Source organism: Phyllobates terribilis, unplaced genomic scaffold (assembly GCF_046119375.1).
Source record: "Phyllobates terribilis strain yellow unplaced genomic scaffold, ASM4611937v1 Scaffold_5__5_contigs__length_657084704, whole genome shotgun sequence".
In the NCBI taxonomy this organism is placed as follows: domain Eukaryota; kingdom Metazoa; phylum Chordata; class Amphibia; order Anura; family Dendrobatidae; genus Phyllobates; species Phyllobates terribilis.
This window is the reverse complement of record NW_027362765.1, coordinates 483816724-483837556: the sequence shown is the minus strand read 5'-3', so window position 1 is coordinate 483837556 and position 20833 is coordinate 483816724. Positions and strand designations below refer to the sequence as shown.

Sequence of the window (20833 nt, the reverse complement as noted above, 5' to 3'; positions counted from 1 at the left end):
TAGTAATAGCATCCAAAATGAAATTAATCTCATTTCTGTGTTTGCTATTCTGCAGTGCCTGTCATTTATTCCAGATATTGGTTTCCAATACATTGCAAAGTGAACTGATATAAATCTAAATAAATGATGCATGTGATATGTGATGTTGGTACATTGATGGCTTGTAGGCTCCGATGTAGCAGAGCTCTCATTACTTTGCATTATTTGTGGTTGTATATAAAAATGCAGGTTAACCTATTGCGTTGCCTTCTTGTTGTGCAGCCCTATGTTGTAAATGACACAATCAGCTCTGCTACATGTGTTGTATTGATTCATTGGAAATGCTCGTTATAAACCTTAACACTTCCAAACCAATTCATGAAACAATGGAACTAATTTGCGATGCATTCATACATTAAATATCAGAGTTAGAAAATACAAGGACAGGTAACATGGGAATTAACCGGAATGTCTATATATTAGAGAAGCCCCCTCCCCGCTGGTAATTGATTGCACACAAGTGTCAGCATGAATGTAATGTATTTTCGGCACTTTAGTATAGATTACTGAGATTACTGTTTATTTAGATGCATAAATGGATGATTCTCATTAATTATTTTTCATTTTCCTTGTAGCACTTACAAATGTGAAACTATGGGCAATCGATCGACAATGTTTTCAGACTATAATGATGAGGACGGGTCTAATCAAGCACACCGAATATATGGAGTTTTTAAAAAGGTACATTATTTTTTAATCAAATTATGTTTTTTTTTAAGGCAATTTTTTCTTGTAACTTTAGATCGATGCATATGATGAACAATAATATCATAATAATGATGCCATCAATTAAGAACAATTAATTTACCTTGTTGAATATAAAATAGTAGATTCTTTAAAGAAAGTCTGTCAACAGCTTTTGCTATGTAATCTGAAGACAGAAGGAGATAGGGGATGCGACACACATTTCAGTGATGTGTCACTTATTAGGCTGTGTGCTGTTGTTTATTTACAATGAAGGTTTTATAACAAGTGTTATGCACACGCCCGGACTGACTGGCGTGTGCGGGAGAAGTGGTTCCACTGGACCATGAACCGGAGAGTGCCTGGAGGGGCGTGACTAAGTATCTGGCCGATCCGACCAAGATGGCACGACGGCATACGATGCCAGTGCACCAGGGAGAAACCGGGCAGAGGGACCAGGTGCTACTCCAGGTCAAACTCCGGACACGGGGGTTGACCCACACAGGGATTACTGGAACAGGCAGGTTAGGCTGGCACAGACTGGTGGATATAAGCGAACACGGCAGGTATGCAGACGGGTGGATACAGGCGAGTATGCAGGCAGGGAGGTACTGGCAGAAAGGACGGGCTGGAGCACAGAGAGGACAAGACCCAGTACAGACTGGGTCACAGAAACAGAACCACAGATGCGGTAGCCAAACACAGCAGAGAGGGAACGCCCGAAGCGGTGGGCAAGAGCAGAGCAGGACAGGACTGCCGGAGCAGCGAGCAGATGCAGAACAGGACGGGACTGCCGGAGCAGCGAGCAGAAGCAGAGCAGGACAGGACTGCCGGAGCAGCGAGCAGATGCAGAGCAGAAACCGCAGGAGCGGCGAGCAAGGCAAGAGCAGAGTGGAAACCGCAAGAGCGGTAAACAAGGCAAGAGCAGAGCGGAAACCGCAGAGCGGCTAAGAAGGCCCCAGCAGAGCGGAAACCGCAGAGCGGCAAACAAGGCAGAAGCAGAGCGGAAACCGCAGAGCGGTAAACAAGGCAGGAGCAGAGCGGAAACCGCAGAGCGGTAAACAAGGCAGGAGCAGAGCGGAAACCGCAGAGCGGTAAACAAGGCAGGAGCAGAGCGGAAACCGCAGAGCAGTAAACAAGGCAGGAGCAGAGCGGAAACCGCAGGAGCGGCAAGCAAGGCAAGAGCAGAGCAGAAACCGCAAGAGCGGCAAGCTAAGCAGGAGCAGAGCGGAAACCGCAGAGCGGCTAAGAGGGCAGGAGCAGAGCGGAAACTGCAGAGCGGCAAACAAGGCAGAAGCAGAGCGGAAACCGCAGAGCGGCGAACAAGGAAGGAGCAGAGCGGAAACCGCAGAGCGGCAGACAAGGCAGGAGCAGAGCGGAAACCGTAGAGCGGCAGACAAGGCAGGAGCAGAGCGGAAACTGCAGAGCGGCAGACAAGGCAGGGGGATAGGACTCTGTTCACAAAGAACAGACGGAGAAGGAAAGGCAGAACCAGAAGCACACACAGTACTTACAAAGAAGTAGCGAGCGAACACTAAATTCACAACAGAGGTACAGAGACGACGAGAAGGAATTTAGGAGCAAGTTCAGACTCTGCAGAAAGACGCAGAAAACAAAGAGGGAAAAGGGAGAAAAGGCAAAAGTAGAAACGAGGCACAGACAACTAGGAACCGAGGAACGGGAACAAATACAGCAAGGCTGGGACACAAACAGGACTCTGTTCAGACGGGAACAGATACCGCAAGGCACAGACAACTGGAAACAGAGAAACGGGAACAAATACAGCAAGGCTGGGACACAAACAGGACTCTGTTCAGACGGGAACAGATACCGCAAGGCACAGACAGGCAGATCTAGGAATACAGCCCCTAGAAGGCGAAAGAACAGGCTAGAAGCGTGTTCACAAGAACAGACCACAGTTCAGACACAGAACTGGAGAACAGGCAGGAAAACAGGATAGGACCTGGCACGTCAGAGACAAAAAGCCAACTGACAGGACACAATGCTCAGGCGCCATCTTAAGGAAGAAGGTGGTATAAATACCCAAAGATGGACAGCAATAGGCTGAAGGTGCAACAGGGGCGTGTCCGCAGCAGGTACAAGAAACAGGAAGTTCAGCGGGCGTCGCCCTATGCAGCCAAAACAGACAAACAGACAGCAAGGAGGGAAGCCAGAGAGACATTCTGGACAGGAGATCAAGTGCGCGCTCTTGTACAGTGGGAGATGGACCACCATGCAAGGACGCCGCCAGGTATGTTACAGTACCCCCCCCCTTACGCCCCCTCTTCTTCAGGCCTGCCAGAATCTTCCGCAGAGAATTCGAGGACCAGTCGTTCACTTCAAGGAGATCACTTCCACTGTCCACAGGAAAAATTGATCTCATCTGGTTAGCTAGGATGCTACCTCCTATCCAGCCATCCTTAGCAACAGACGAAACGGGTGGAGTACCAGGAACAGCACACAAGGAAGTCTCTCTCCACATATTTTCAGGTGGCACCCCAGAGGGTACAGGAGACAACTGGAAGTCCTTCACCGGGTTGGAAGGGGACAGAGACATGGGGGTAATCTCTGCTTCGAGGTACATCTTGTCAAGCTCACAGGAAGAAATAGACGGGTTATCAGGTACATAATGAGGAAAAGTCACTGTCTCTTTGTTATCTGGTGGTACCCCGGAGAATTCAGGAAACAACTGGAGGTCCTCCGCCGGGTCAGAAGAGTGCAGAGGCTCAGAGAAAACATCTGCTTCAGAGTACACTAGGTCGGACTCACTGGAGGAAGCAGGCGAGGTATCGGGTACCGAGTATAGGAAAGTCTCTGTCCATTCACCACCAGGTGGCACCCCGAAGGGTTCTGGAGACAACTGGAGGTCCTCCACCTGGTCAGAGGGGTGTAGAGACTCAAGGGTAACCTCTGCTTCAGAGTACACAAGGTCGGACTCACTGGACAAAGCAAGCGAGGTATCAGATCCAGGATATAGGAAAGTCTCTGTCCATTCACCACCAGGTGGCACCCCGAAGGGTTCTGGAGACAACTGGAGGTCCTCCGCCTGGTCGGAGGGGTGTAGAGACTCGGGAGTAACCTCTGCTTCGGAGTACACTAGGTTGGACTCACTGGACGAAGCGAGCGAGGTATCAGGTACAGAGTATAGGAGAGTCTCTGTCCTTTCGCTACCAGGTAGCACCCCGTAGGGTTCTGGAGACAACTGGAGGTCCTCCGCCTGGTCGGAGGGGTGTAGAGACTCGGGAGTAACCTCTGCTTCGGAGTACACTAGGTTGGACTCACTGGACGAAGCGAGCGAGGTATCAGGTACGGAGTATAGGAGAGTCTCTGTCCTTTCGCTACCAGGTAGCACCCCGAAGGGTTCTGGAGACAACTGGAGGTCCTCCGCCTGGTCGGAGGGGTGTAGACACTCGGGGGTAACTACCACTTTGGGGTACCCATTGTCAGGCTCACAGGACGAAGCGGACAAAGTATCGAGTACCGAGTGTAGAGAAGTCTCTCTCCATTTGTCATCGAGTGGTATCCCGAAGGATTCAGGAGGCAACAGGGGGTCCTCCGCCAGGTAGTAGAGGTGCACAGACTCAGAGGTAACCACAGCTTTGGAGCATCCTTGGACATGCACACCGGTTAAAATGGGTGAAGCATCTGATGCCGGGTGCAGGAAGTTCTCCTGTGTGGAGTCTGGATGGGCAGAAGTCTCTTCGGGCAGGAGAACCGGAGCACTACCCACGCACATTACCCGTTGGGGCTTCTCCGGGATACAGGGAGATGAAGCTTCAGTAGGGACTTCAAGGTTGGGGTCAGGAGGTCTCAGGGAGGACAGACCCTGGCGTGACGGCTTGCCTCTACGTCTAGCACGTCTGGACTGCCTCTTGAGGTTGGGAGAAGTATTCCGGAAAGCGTAGTCACCCTGTGAGGATTCTGGGTGGGCAGTAGTCTCATTGGGCTGGAGGACTATTGCGCTACCCACACACATTACCCATCGGGGCTGCTCCGGGATATTGAGAGGTGAAGCTTCAGCAGGAGCCTCCAGGTTAGGATCATCGAAGACCATTAGAAAGGCCACCAGGAAGGCCATTAGGTCCAGGAGGATCGGATCCTGTGTTTCATATAGGGGGTTGATCCATTCCAAGGCATCACCCGCCAGGTAAGACATAATGAATGCCACCTTAACCCGATCGGTGGGAAAACATAGAGGGTAGAACTTGAAGTGTAGCATGCATTGCTCCACAAATGCACGACTTTGTCTTGGATCCCCATAGTAACGTTGCGGATCCGCAGGAACGAGAGCAGATAGATCCATCTGGACGGGTGCGTAATTCGCCTGGAACTCAGCTGAGAAAAAAAAAATTTATTTATTTATTTTTAATGCATGTATTCGCTGGAAAACTTCTCAGAGAGCGAAGGCCGTGGGGCTCAACGGGAACCATGGCCTGAGCATGGTGTTATGCACACGCCCGGACTGACTGGCGTGTGCGGGAGAAGTGGTTCCACTGGACCATGAACCGGAGAGTGCCTGGAGGGGCGTGACTAAGTATCTGGCCGATCCGACCAAGATGGCACGACGGCATACGACGCCAGTGCACCAGGGAGAAACCGGGCAGAGGGACCAGGTGCTACTCCAGGTCAAACTCCGGACACGGGGCTTGACCCACACAGGGATTACTGGAACAGGCAGGTTAGGCTGGCACAGACTGGTGGATATAAGCGAACACGGCAGGTATGCAGACGGGTGGATACAGGCGAGTATGCAGGCAGGGAGGTACTGGCAGAAAGGACGGGCTGGAGCACAGAGAGGACAAGACCCAGTACAGACTGGGTCACAGAAACAGAACCGCAGATGCGGTAGCCAAACACAGCAGAGAGGGAACGCCTGAAGCGGTGGGCAAGAGCAGAGCAGGACAGGACTGCCGGAGCAGCGAGCAGATGCAGAACAGGACGGGACTGCCGGAGCAGCGAGCAGAAGCAGAGCAGGACAGGACTGCCGGAGCAGCGAGCAGATGCAGAGCAGAAACCGCAGGAGCGGCAAGCAAGGCAAGAGCAGAGTGGAAACCGCAAGAGCGGTAAACAAGGCAGGAGTAGAGCGGAAACCGCAGAGCGGCTAAGAAGGCCGCAGCAGAGCGGAAACCGCAGAGCGGCAAACAAGGCAGGAGCAGAGCGGAAACCGCAGAGCGGTAAACAAGGCAGGAGCAGAGCGGAAACCGCAGAGCGGTAAACAAGGCAGGAGCAGAGCGGAAACCGCAGAGCGGTAAACAAGGCAGGAGCAGAGCGGAAACCGCAGGAGCAGCAAGCAAGGCAAGAGCAGAGCAGAAACCGCAAGAGCGGCAAGCTAAGCAGGAGCAGAGCGGAAACCGCAGAGCGGCTAAGAAGGCAGGAGCAGAGCGGAAACCACAGAGCGGCAAACAAGGCAGGAGCAGAGCGGAAACCGCAGAGCTGCGAACAAGGAAGGAGCAGAGCGAAAACCGCAGAGCGGCAGACAAGGCAGGAGCAGAGCGGAAACCGCAGAGCGGCAGACAAGGCAGGAGCAGAGTGGAAACCGCAGAGCGGCAGACAAGGCAGGGGGATAGGACTCTGTTCACAAAGAACAGACGGAGAAGGAAAGGCAGAACCAGAAGCACACACAGTACTTACAAAGAAGTAGCGAGCGAACACTAAATTCACAACAGAGGTACAGAGACGACGAGAAGGAATTTAGGAGCAAGTTCAGACTCTGCAGAAAGACGCAGAAAACAGACAAAGAGGGAAAAGGGAGAAAAGGCAAAAGTAAAAACGAGGCACAGACAACTAGGAACCGAGGAACGGGAACAAATACAGCAAGGCTGGGACACAAACAGGACTCTGTTCAGACGGGAACAGATACCGCAAGGCACAGACAACTGGAAACAGAGAAACGGGAACAAATACAGCAAGGCTGGGACACAAACAGGACTCTGTTCAGACGGGAACAGATACCGCAAGGCACAGACAGGCAGATCTAGGAATACAGCCCCTAGAAGGCGAAAGAACAGGCTAGAAGCGTGTTCACAAGAACAGACCACAGTTCAGACACAGAACTGGAGAACAGGCAGGAAAACAGGATAGGACCTGGCACGTCAGAGACAAAAAGCCAACTGACAGGACACAATGCTCAGGCGCCATCTTAAGGAAGAAGGTGGTATAAATACCCAAAGATGGACAGCAATAGGCTGAAGGTGCAACAGGGGCGTGTCCGCAGCAGGTACAAGAAACAGGAAGTTCAGCGGGCGTCGCCCTATGCAGCCAAAACAGACAAACAGACAGCAAGGAGGGAAGCCAGAGAGACATTCTGGACAGGAGATCAAGTGCGCGCTCTTGCACAGTGGGAGATGGACCACCATGCAAGGACGCCGCCAGGTATGTTACAACCAGGAGATTATCATTGCCTGGACTACAGCTCACAGGCCTGTTAGATTGACTCTGCCCTCTCCTCTGATAAGCAGCGCACTGTCAACAGACAATGTACATAGAGAGCCTGGTGTGGGCGGGGTTAGCTCTCTGAGCTCTGCTACATCTAAAAACTCTGATTGTGTCACAACTGCTGCACTCAGTAAACTAAGTGATACATCATGGGAATCAGAGTCTATTTTCCTACATTATGCTGCTTACATCCCCTTTAACTCTATAAGGGTGATATGTTATATTGGGTCAGGAAGGGGGTTAGTTTAGTAATCTAGCAATCATTTTCCTAGTCAGTATGATGAAGCCGATAAAGTTTATACATTTTTCTATATATATTTTAGTGAGAAAAAATTGTAATCTTGTAAAAAAAATGCAAAAGTTTTTCTTGTTTCACCAGTTTAAGACCTGCACATTTTTTATTTTGTTGGTGATGGAGTTGTATGAGAACTTATGTATATGCGGACTGGGCAGTAGTTTTTATTGATACTGTTTTAAGGTACATACAACATTGTGATTGCTTTTTATTATATTTTTGGGATGTCAGCACCTAAGTACTTGTTTGAGCATTTAATCAATTTGCATTGTTTGTATCCCACTCCTCTGCAGATCAACAAACTTGCTGGCCTAGTACAATATGTGATTGGCATATTACCAAACATCATTGTGCCCTGACCCTCAGTCGCTGTCCTCCAGACAATAAGTTGCAGTAAATATCAACTCAAGTGTCAACATTCAGGTTTATACAAATGCAGTCTGTCCTTCTTGACCCACCAAAGAAAAACACATAAATTCAAAAGTCAACATAAACATAATAGTGTATTTCTCCTGGCTTACTGAATTTAGACATCTGGATAATTAAGATTAAAAGCTGTGTTGTCACATGATGTATTAGGCCCTAAGTGTATTCAGTCTCTGCCCGTTCAGTCTCACTGACAGCTGCAGCTTGTACTGCGCAATGTGAGATCTCAGCATCAGGAGGGACCTTGAGAAGCTGTCAATAAGGCAAAATAGGCAGAGATTGCGTTTCAACAATCAAAAGGGATTATACAGCCTATCTGAAAGGGATTATCAAAGTAAGCACACCAATCTCATCAAGTCTAAGAGATCTATATAATAATCTAAGCACTTTTATTGTATAATCTGGTATCAGATCTGCTTTAGGCTTACCTGAATTGCCCTCTTTTACCAGAAATAACTTGGCTGTGGCTGTTGTGTCAGTCAGGATTCCCTTTTGATTTAACTAAATCAATGCTGACCGAGTTGAGGATATGTTTTAGCAACACATTAATATTCAAACACAAGCTTTTACACATACAATATTTATCTGCATTTGCCTTCTAGATTCTTAGGATTCAAGAATGCTGACCCAAAAGTCTGCAACGGATTAAGGAGATAAATGTGAAAAAGGATTTTCTCTTTACAGATTTCTGATTTCCTTTCATTGGATATTTTGCATATTAAGCTCTTTAACCTTTTACCCCAATGGAGCTTTTCCTGACAACTGTCAGGATTAATATGGACAAGACCTTAATACCGTGAGCTATATATTATCTAAATACAGCTTAGCACATAGTTATAGAGCACAAGAAATAATCTAGTAATCTCTTATCTCAGTGTGCACAGAAATATATTGCACAAAACTCTTCAGCACTCTTTCTGGTCTTTGCTTCTGTTTTGGGTATTTTTACGCATTGACTGACATTTTATAGAAAATTAGGGCATGAGAAATTTAAGGCGTAGCCAATGGCAACTCATCTTCTGTCACTCGCGGAAGAAGCTAATGTCCATTTTTTTTTACATGGAAACGTCAAATAGATTTTCTAGATGTCCTCGGATTTGAATATTTGCATGTTTCTAAATTATCTGTCTTGCAGGACATAGGGTTTGGGGAAATAACATCTCAGAGCTTTGCGCTTGAGGGGACCCAAAAGCCTCTCTTCACATAAAAAGGCACCAGTGTTATAATTGATACATGGTAGGTCAGCAGCCTTCTTGTAGATTTTGTTTCTACAAGTTGCACAGCTCATGTACAATATCACTTTATACAGAACTGCTTTAACTGAACTTGGTAGTGTGATAATTACAGGGATCTCCGGCTAGGGAAACCTCTGGATATCCTCTGGATATACTGCAATCATCATATTATACAACCCCTGGCAAAAATGATGGAATCACCGGGCTCGGAGGATGTTCATTCAGTTGTTTAATGTTGTTGAAAAAAAGCAGATCACAGACATGGCACAAAACTAAAGTCATTTCAAATGCCAACTTTAGGGCTTTAAGAAACACTAAAAGAAATCAAGATTAAAAATGTGGTACTCAGTAAGGGTAATTTTTTTCAGACCAAGCAGAGGGAAAAAATGATGGAATCACTCAATTCTGAGGAAAAAATGATGGAATCCCCCTGTAAATTTTCATTTCCAAAACTAACACCTGCATCAAATTAGATCTGCTCATTAGTCTGCATCTAAAAAGGAGTGATCACACCTTGGAGGGCTGTTGCACCAAGTGGACTGACATGAATCATGGCTCCAACACGAGAGATGTCAATTGAAACAAAGGAGAGGATTATCAAACTCTTAAAAGAAGGTAAATCATCACGCAATGTTGCAAAAGATGTTGGTTGTTCACAGTCATTTCAAATGGCAACTTTAGGGCTTTAAGAAACACTAAAGGAAATCAAGATAAAAAATGTGGTACTCAGTAAGGGTAATTGTTTTCAGACCAAGCAGAGGGAATAAATTATGGAATCACTCAATTCTGAGGAAAAAATTATGGAATCATGAAAAACAAACACACAAAATAACACTCCAATACATCACTAGTATTTTGTTGCACCACCTCTGGCTCTAATAACAGCTTGCAGTCTCTGAGGCATGGACTTAATGAGTGACAAACAGTACTCTTCATCAATCTGTCTCCAACTTTCTTTGATTGCTGTTGCCAGATCAGCTTTGCAGGTTGGGGCCTTGTCATGGACCATTTTCTTCAACTTCCACCAAAGATTTTCAATTGCATTGAGATCTGGACTATTTGCAGGCCATGACATTGACCTCATGTGTCTTCTTTCAAGGAATGTTTTCACAGTTTTTGCTCTATGGCAGGATGCATTATCATCTTGAAAAATGATGTTATCATCCCCAAACATCCTTTCAATTGATGGGATAAGAAAACTGTCCAAAATATCAATGTAAACTTGGGCATTTATTAAAGATGGAATGACAGCCATCTCCCCAGTCCATTTACCTGACATGCCGCCCCATATCATCAATGACTGTGGAAATTTGCATGTTCTCTTCATGCAGTCATCTTTATAAATCTCATTGAAACGGCACCAAACAAAAGTTCCAGCATCATCACCTTGCCCAATGCAGATTCGTGATTCATCACTGAATATGACTTTCATCCAGTCATCCACAGTCCACGATTGCTTTTCCTTAGCCCATTGTAACCTTGTTTTTTTCTGTTTAGGTGTTAATGATGGCTTAGGTTTAGCTTTTCTGTATGTAAATCCAATTTCCTTTAGGCGGTTCCTTACAGTTCAGTCACAGACATTGACTCCAGTTTCCTCCCATCCGTTCCTCATTTATTTTGTTGTGCATTTCCTGTTTCGGAGACATATTGCTTTAAGTTTCCGGTCTTGACGCTTTGATGTCTTCCTTGGTCTACCAGTATGTTTGCCTTCAACAACCTTCCCATGTTGTTTGTATTTGGTCCAGATTTTACACACAGCTAACTGTGAACAACCAACATCTTTTGCAACATTGCATGATGATTTACCTTCTTTTAAGAGTTTGATAATCCTCTTCTTTGTTTCAAATGACATCTCTCGTGTTGGAGCCATGATTCATGTCAGTCCACTTGATGCAACAGCTCTCCAAGGTGTGATCACTCCTTTTTAGATGCAGACTAACGAGCAGATCTAATTTGATGCAGGTGTTAGTTTTGGAAATGAAAATTTACAGGGTGATTCCATAATTTTTTCCTCAGAATTGAGTCATTCCATATTTTTTTCCCTCTGCTTGGTCTGAAAAAAATTACCCTTACTGAGGACCACATTTTTAATCTTGATTTCTTTTAGTGTTTCTTAAAGCCCTAAAGTTGCCATTTGAAATGACTTTAGTTTTGTGCCATGTCTGTGATCTGCTTTTTTTCAACAACATTAAACAACTGAATGCACATCCTCCAAGCCCGGTGATTCCATAATTTTTGCCAGGGGTTGTATAGCACTGTGTACTTTCAATTGCTCATTTTGCCTTTCTACCCTGTTAATTCTGCTCTTTTCCATTAGGTCTATGGCATCGCGTGATTAAAAACTGACTAGCTGAATCCTTTTATGCTCTATGTAAAACAGGAAGTGTCTTCTCCCTGCATGAATCATCACTGGAACTACATTTCTACATCACTGTAAAGTGCGGAAAAGCTCGGTCAGGAGTTGAAGAGGAGGTGGAGCTGGGCTGCCAGGGACATTGCTGTGATGTAGTATTGTAGTTCTTGTGATGACTCATTAGACTTTTTGCTTCTACATAGAACTTAAAAGGATTCAGCTAATCTGTTGTTAATCACGTGATGTCATAAACCTAATGGAAAAGGGAAGAAATAACTGGGTAGAAAGGCAAAATGAGCAATTGTAAGCACACAGTGCTATATTATATGATGATATAAGCAGTAGGGTAATTAGTAAGCACCACTCTAATTCAAATAGAGCTAGCAATAAAGTGGTAGATAATTAAAACATAACTTTTAATATTTTTAACTAAAAGGTTAAACGATATATACCTAAAATAGTGTCTCTTCTGACACAAAGTGCAAGTGCAATAGACAGTGACACAACAAACAACAATCACAGAGATCCAGATATATAGTCTCACAGCCTGAGGTATATATTAACTTACTATGGTCGCAAGCAGTAACCAATGACATCAATCCTGTCTGTGAAATAATACCCTGCACATTTAATGAATATCACCAGTCGTCATAATATGCTGTCCCAAAAGCTAGGGTATATAATGTTCTACTGTGACATCAGCTCAGCTATCTTTTCTCTGAAGTGGTGATGCTTTGTAGGGTAAAAAATGCATGACAAGGGCGGAAGGGGCAATACACACCCTGCTGTATCGTGAGAGCCATTAGTAAATAACATTTAATCAAATTGGAACAATCTCACCCATATAGGTGCAAGGATTGGTCACCCCCGCCTATTATATTATTATTATTATATTATTTCAGGTCGTTTAACCTTTTAGTTAATAATATTAAAAGTTATGTATCTACCACTTTATTGCTAAATCTATATAATAGGATGAATGCAAAATATTAAGAGGATAACTTTGATGGGAGGAGTGTTTCTTTAATAAAAGTGTGGGCCGCCCCAGACTGGTGATTTTACTAAATTTACGTTATTGCTAAAGTGCTCATCATGTCTCTAATGCCCCCTGAGAGGGCCTAACTTTCAAACTTCCGGATTGTGGGACCCTAGCATGCAGAGGGGAAGAAGCCACAATCCTTGTGTCCCTTCTTGCAGTGAAAAGTGAGATCGTACAGGATATCGCTGTTTGCAATAACTCAGGTCTGCTGCATACTTTACTACACTGTTACTGAACGGTAACCACTGTAATGACGTTATTGTTTGATAACAGCTTAGTAAAGAACATGGCAGCTCTGGGTTAGTGCAAAGACCGAGATCTCACTCTTTTACTGCAAGAGGGGCCCTGCGGTAGGTTGTGGGATCCCACTTTGTATGCTGGCATCCCCCCATCAGGAAGTTTGGGCCCGACTTTGGAAGAAAGTGGGTCCCTTTCGGGAGGCACTTTTGACACTAGCTTATATTTAGTAAAGTCACCAGTCTGATGTTGCTCACTCTTTTATTAAATAAAAAGGGAAGTGCCAGATTGGTGATAGGTAGTTCTTTAAGGTCCCCGTACACATTGAAATATGTTGCTGGTTAACATTTCTTGTGCTGGGCTGCAAGTCAGCAGTGAGCACAAACGTGTATCCCCATCTAAACCCTTTCCACTCCTCATGTCACACATAACCTCAGCACGAGGTTCTGTACAGATCATTGCAGGGAATTGAAGTACTGCACAAAGCACCATTACATCAGTGCTGACAATAAAGATTATCCCCTACTCTTCTCACTGACATGGATGGATGGATGGGACGCATGGTTGCCAACTGTCCAATAATTCCAGGACTGTCTGCAAAAATAAAGCACTTTTTTGCCCTGTCCATAAAAATTTAAGGCATCCTTATTTTTTTTTAAGCTGAAAAAACAGATTTAGATTATTTTGACTGTAATTATCATCATTGAATACAGCTGATGTTTTCATATCAGAATTATGGCTTGTAGACAGTAAAAAAAAAACGGTAAAAAATATTGTCTGTCCATTTGTTTTTCTGTCCAGAAAAAATAAAAAGTCAAGTTGCCCACCCTGATAAGATGGATCAATGGATGCATGGAAGGGGAGAGATCTGAATGTATTCATATTATAGCGAGAATACAGCAGCTGGTATATACATTACACAGGGTATACAGCAGTGTGAATACATGTACATACACCGTGCTATATACAGATGCAAGGGAGAGCTGGCAGCATTCATAGAAACCGAGTGAGCTCTGCTGAATGCAGACCTTGTCTGCTTGCATGGCAAGCCTCACCCACCCGTCAGTTTTCAAAGCCTGGAGACAAGGCTTCTTTAATTTCCAATGATGATGGTCTGTGATGGAAAAGGATAATCATGCTTAGGGAGTATGCAAAATACGTAGCAAGAAATGTTGCCCCAACCAACTAGTCTCCAGTAATCCCAGGATTCTTCGGTGCTGGGAACGGCAGTCATGTGACCACAAGTATGCAATATGCATACTCATGGCCACATTCTGACTAGATGGACGAGGCCTCACTCAATACTAGTGTATTGAGCGAAGTCTGAAACAGTCTAGTCGGAATGTGGCCGGTAGTATGCATATCACATACTTTCGGGATACACAAGTCTGCAATCACATACAGTGACTGCAGACTTGTAGTGTAAGACCAGACAAACCCTTTAACCATCTTAAAATAGAGGTGAAAAAAATGGAATAGAGGAAAAAGAGAAAGACAAAAGAAGGAAATGAATATATACAAGGCCCTTACTAGATTTTCTCTCCTACTATCGGAGGGACCGGGGCAATCAACTGGAAATGCTGAGTGTAACCTTCATGGCCTAGACCACGACCTCTAGGCACGACTCAGTAGAGGGAGCGTTATTTGCATACCAGTGTGATAACTTGTATCTCCAAAAAATATTATATATTATAACATGTTATACACAAGTACTCCTCTCCTTCAAACTAAGACCCCATCAAACATGAGGAAAAAGTCTGTACCCACCATTCACAAAACATAAATCAGAATATCAACCTATATGTATATCCATATCCATGCAGCTGTCAAATGAATTGCATAAAGTAGGGAGTGATCTCTGAGCTAGGAAACTGAACAATCATTGCAAATAGTTTGGTATATACTTCTCTCTCATGTATGTGACATTCATGGTCTACACAGAGACAGGAAGCGAGAATGTCACCATTCCACCAGTTGTGGGACCATTGGATCTGTGATTGGCTGTAACGGTGGTGGAATGGTTGGTTGGTGGAATGATGACATCACCACTTCCTATCACTGTGTAACCCATGGAGCGGCCTGGATCCAAGTGTGCCAGTAAGTGAATGTGACTGAATTTGTTATTTTTTTACTCTACGGTGATTTTGGCCAGGACGCCAGTCGTGCGGTCATGGTTTTCTAGGTGTTGTTGCTACATCGCTTCGCTGAATGGGATCACATAGCGTGGGGTGCTGAGACCACGGCAAGCAAGTCTGCAAATGTCCAACCGAATTGTATCTATATGGGCAGCCCATTTAAGCTTCACATTTTGCAAAGCTGACACCTAGTACTTCCATAGTTTTTTCGAAAAACAGGGATTAAAGGCCATTCATTAATTACCTGGCCGAATAAAAAGCAAAACTTTGAAGAAATGAAATTCCTGTGTGTACGAAAAACAACGCAATTATGTCTGATTAAATTCCAATCCTCCTGTCACAATGCAGTCAGCGGAAATGGTGCTAATTTTTATAATCATGTTTTTTACTATTTCACATTCACTTTACAGTCCGTGCACATTGCAAGAACTTTGCTTTTGAAGGCTGCTCTTGCCATGAGTCGCAGAGCACAGCCACCCACTCACCCAAGCAGAACTGAAATGAAGTCTAATGCCACAGATGTGCCAGCGGATCACAAGCTGCCATTCTCTAACTGTCCGCTGCAGACTTATTTGCTTAAATCAATGCCAAATACATGTTGATCATGGAGGAAAAAAGCAAAGCCAAATTCACTTAATCAGTTGTCATTTAAATGCTCTAAAGACATAAAAGAAAAAAAAACTGCACAAATAAAACTATTGAAATATATCTAGCAGAATGTTAGTGGTGGATAGAAGCGATCGTAAACAGTAAAATAAACACTGAATATCTCCGTATTGAGGACTGTGTGTGTTCAGACTCCATTATTTCATAGTTGCCAAGTGAGTTTTTGAATTTGGAAATATCTGTGAAATTGTGTCTGCGCATTTGCATGCCGGTAATGGGCTCTGGCATCCCTACCCCTCACTATTTGACTAATGCATTAGTTTTGGAAGAGAAGCCGTGTGGTTCTGCTACATTGTAGATTAGCTCCATGGTTCAGACTTCTATTGTTTTATGGAAGCTGCCTTCAGGAACTCTGCTATAATTGCATGTTCTTTCTTTAGGGCTCATGCCTCGTTTTGATGGATAGCACTTGTCGCCATGTTATTCTATGGGGCTGTGCACATGTGCGATTTCTTTCTCGGACAGTCGGGGGAAAAAAATCGCTGCATGCCCAAGTTTGATCCGATATTTGACTCTGCCATGCAAGTCAATGAGTCCATGGCAATCATCTGGCTGCACTCGGATGACAACTAATTGCAGTCCGAATTCTTGACAGAATGGAGAAAATGGAGAATTTTTCTTCTCCATCTTCTCCTCATCCAAGAGAATTGGATCCCACTCACAGAGTTTGATCAGAGTATGATTTGCATAATTGACCCGATTGATAAGAGAATTTACACTCGTGTGACCCTAACCTTAGATTGATACATAGAAGGATAAAGATAGGTAAAGATCTGGTCAACCTAACAAATGGGCAGAGCAACAGATGGACAGGTGCTGGATTGAATAGATAGATAGATAGATAGATAGATAGATAGATAGATAGATAGATAGATAGATAGATAGATAGATAGATAGGAAGTTGGGTAGTTTTCCTGCAAAAAGACTGTATTAAGACTAGAGAAGAAGTGAGACCTGTTGCCACAATATTGAGTGTGTGAAAGGAAGAAGCACAATATAGGTAGCAAGGTTTCTGTAACTGAATCAGCTGGCAGAGTAATAATTGGTGGAGAAAGGGTGAACTTATTTAGACCTAGGTCTTCTTTCAACCTATGTAACACTATGGATATACTGAACCCTGTGTGGTGAAGTAGAATATTCCAATCAGGAGAGCTCAGTTACAGTGGATACAATCAAGAACCCAAGAGGTAGAGCTGTGGGTTAGTGGCTAGCCCTGACACCGCACAGGCGAAGGTTGCTGAAGAGAAGGCAACATTTAAGTCGGACCTGGGTGTTATTGTGAAGAAAGACTGAACTTGACAAATTGGAGCAGGGGTCTCATTGGAGAGGTCAGAGAAAACAGTTTGTTGGAGATGAAGTATTCAACTCCGTCTTGCCGAAATGCTAAGAAATTGTTCCTTGTAACTGATGAGCTGCCACATGTGACCAAAATAATTGCCTCTGATGTGAACAATCTGTTTTATGCCTGCTACCTCTGGTACATACGTTATATCAGTTTCATCAGTAAAGACCTTATTATTTCTATACAATGGACTACTTTCTTCATAGGGATTGTAATACACCGAGGATTCTGGATGAATCCTGCATTATTTTTTGGACCTTTTTAATTGCATCTGCAACTCTCTACTGTGCGTAAATTCAGTCTAAGTAAATGTGTACAATACATGTATGGGGTATACACAGATATTTCCTTATATAACATTAAGAATTAAATTAAAAACTGAACAAAAGTCTATAAAATCATTATAAATAGGCAAGAAATGATGATAAAATGGACCGATTGTTTTCTAATGTTGATACAAGAAAATATTCAGAAGGAATATTCATAGGAATAGTCACTGTTTACATCAATATCTGTATAAAATGCAGTATAATGTGTTAAATAATGATGAAGAAAAGACAAATTAATAAATCCAAGGCTGAGTGACCCTGCAGGTCTTCTGGATTCGGCATGGTGATCTGTGATTGAAGGCATTATGGGGAGGGCAGGTGTTTTCAGCAGGAATTGTAAACCCTCGAGTTCTATGAGGGGCAACAAAGGACCTTACTAGGATGATAAATTGATGTGTCTGGCAGGAAACAGCTTGTTAAACAAGAGTGGTGCGTCAGAATGGAAACCACTCACTGTGTGAGATAGACCACAGGTGCTGGCTAGTAATAGGACATTTGCTGGTAATATCAAAAACTGCAACCTTCAGAGAATGCTCTTTCCTCCTATGAATCAGAAGCTTTCTTTCCAGGATAGATTTTGAGAATAGTCATGATTATCAAAGATGATACATTTTCTTATTTAGTTAAAGCAAGACTTCAAATATTTATCATGGATAAAGAGAGCTGCATATTCTGTAACTAAAGATACCTTCACTATTTTTTTTTATATGTGCTGTGAAAAAAACTGACTTCACGCGGACATCATTCGGATCAATGTTATTCAGATGACCATTTTTTCACGTGGATAACATAATATAGATAGATAGATATGGGATAGATAGATAGATAGATAGATAGATAGATAGATAGATAGATAGATAGATAGATATTGGATAGATAGATATGGGATAGATAGATATGAAATAGATAGATAGATATGGGATAGATAGATAGATAATAGATAGATAGATAATAGATAGATAGATAGATAGATAGATATAGGATAGATAGATAGATAGATAGATAGATAGATATGGGATAGATAGATAGATATGGGATAGATAGATATGAAATAGATAGATATGGGATAGATAGATAGATAGATAGATTGATAGGTAGATAGATATGGGATAGATAGATAGATAGATAGATAGATATGGGATAGATAGATAGATAGATAGATAGATAGATATGGGATGGATAGATATTGGATAGATAGATAGATATGGGATAGATAGATAGATAGATAGATAGATAGATAGATAGATAGATAGATAGATAGATAGATAGATAGATAGATAGATACAAAAAATATATATTTTTCATGCGGCAAAAAGAAAAAAGCCCTCATACAACTCTATGGACCTAAAAATAATAATAAAAAAGGTTATAGCTCTTGGAAGGAGAGTAGAAAAAAAAATAAAAGATTCCGTTGCCCAAGGGTCCACGTATACCCGGAGTTGACCCAGATTTGATAGATAGACAGATAGATAGATGATAGATAATAGATAGATATATAGATATGATAGATAATAGATAGATAGATATGGGATAGATAGATAGATAGATAGATAGATAGATAGATAGATAGATAGATATGGGATAGATAGATAGATATGGGATAGATAGATAGATAGATAGATAGATAGATAGATAGATAGATATGGGATAGATAAATATTGGATAGATAGATAGATATGGGATAGATAGATATGAAATAGATAGATAGATATGTGATAGATAGACAGATGATAGATAGATAGATAGATATGGGATAGATAGATATGGGATAGATAGATAGATAGATAGATAGATAGATAGATATGGGATAGATAGATATGGGATAGATAGATAGATATAGGATAGATAGATAGATAGATAGATAGATAGATAGATATGGGATAGATAGATAGATAGATAGATAGATAGATAGATATGGGGTAGATAGATATGAAATAGATAGATAGATATGGGATAGATAGATAGATAGATAGATAGATAGATAGATATGGGATAGATAGATAGATAGATAGATAGATAGATAGATATGAAATAGATAGATAGATAGATAGATATTGGATAGATAGATAAATAGACAAATAGATATGGGATAGATAGATATTGGATAGATAGATAGATATGGGATAGATAGATAGATGATAGATAATAGATAGACAGATAGGTGATAGATAGATAGATAGATAGATAGATAGATAGATATGGGATAGATAGATAGATAGATAGATAGATATTGGATAGATAGATATGGGATAGATAGGTATTGGATAGATAGATAGATAGATAGATAGATAGATAGATATGGGATAGATAGATAGATAGATAGATAGATAGATAGATAGATAGATAGATAGATATGAGATAGATAGATAGATAGATATGGGATAGATAGATGATAGATAATAGATAGACAGATAGATAATAGATAGATAGATATGGGATAGATAGATAGATAGATAGATATTGGATAGATATTGGATAGATAGATAGATAGATAGATAGATATGGGATAGATAGATAGATATATAGATATGGGATAGATAGATAGATGATAGATAATAGATAGACAGATAGATGATAGATAGATAGATAGATATGGGATAGATAGATAGATAGATAGATAGATAGATAGATAGATAGATAGATAGATATGGGATAGTTAGATATTGGATAGATAGATAGATATGGGATAGATAGATATGAAATAGATAGATAGATAGATAGATAGATAGATAGATATGGGATAGATAGATGATAGATAATAGATAGACAGATAGATAATAGATAGATAGATATGAGATAGATAGATAGATAGATATGGGATAGATAGATATGGGATAGATAGATAGATAGATAGATAGATAGATATAGGATAGATAGACAAATAGATAGATGATAGCTAGATAGATAGATATTAGATAGATGATAGACAGATTTATATATATATAGATTGATAGATAGATAATAGATGGATAGATAGATGATAGATAGATTGATTGATAGATAGATATATATACAGTTAGGTCCATATATATTTGGACAGAGACAACATTTTTCTAATTTTGGTTCTAGACATTACCACAATGAATTTTAAACAAAACAATTCAGAAGCAGTTGAAGTTCAGACTTTCAGCTTTCATTTGAGGGTATCCACATTAAAATTGGATGAAGGGTTTAGGAGTTTCAGCTCCTTAACATGTGCCACCCTGTTTTTAAAGGGACCAAAAGTAATTGGACAATTGACTCCAAGGCTATTTCATGGACAGGTGTGGGCAATCCCTTCGTTATGTCATTCTCAATTAAGCAGATAAAAGGCCTGGAGTTGATTTGAGGTGTGGTGCTTGCATTTGGAAGGTTTTGCTGTGAAGTAAACATGCGGTCAAAGGAGCTCTCCATGCCGGTGAAACAAGCCATCCTTAAGCTGCAAAAACAGAAAAACCCATCCGAGAAATTGCTACAATATTAGGAGTGGCAAAATCTACAGTTTGGTACATCCTGAGAAAGAAAGAAAGCACTGGTGAACTCATCAATGCAAAAAGACCTGGGTGCCCACGGAAGACAACAGTGGTGGATGATTGCAGAATAATCTCCATGGTGAAGAGAAACCCCTTCACAACAGCC

General features: G+C 42.3%; 1 protein-coding gene across 5 annotated transcripts in view; it reads left to right on the top strand.

Annotated features, from left to right (window-relative positions):
• PRKG1 (protein kinase cGMP-dependent 1) overlaps positions 1-20833 on the top strand; it is a 1639061-nt gene that overhangs the window by 1162396 nt on the left and 455832 nt on the right. For all 5 annotated transcript variants that reach the window (XM_073685491.1, XM_073685493.1, XM_073685488.1 and 2 more), the window contains exon 4: positions 615-720. In XM_073685491.1, coding sequence (XP_073541592.1) covers positions 615-720 — 106 coding nt within the window. The remainder of the gene's footprint in view (positions 1-614; positions 721-20833) is intronic.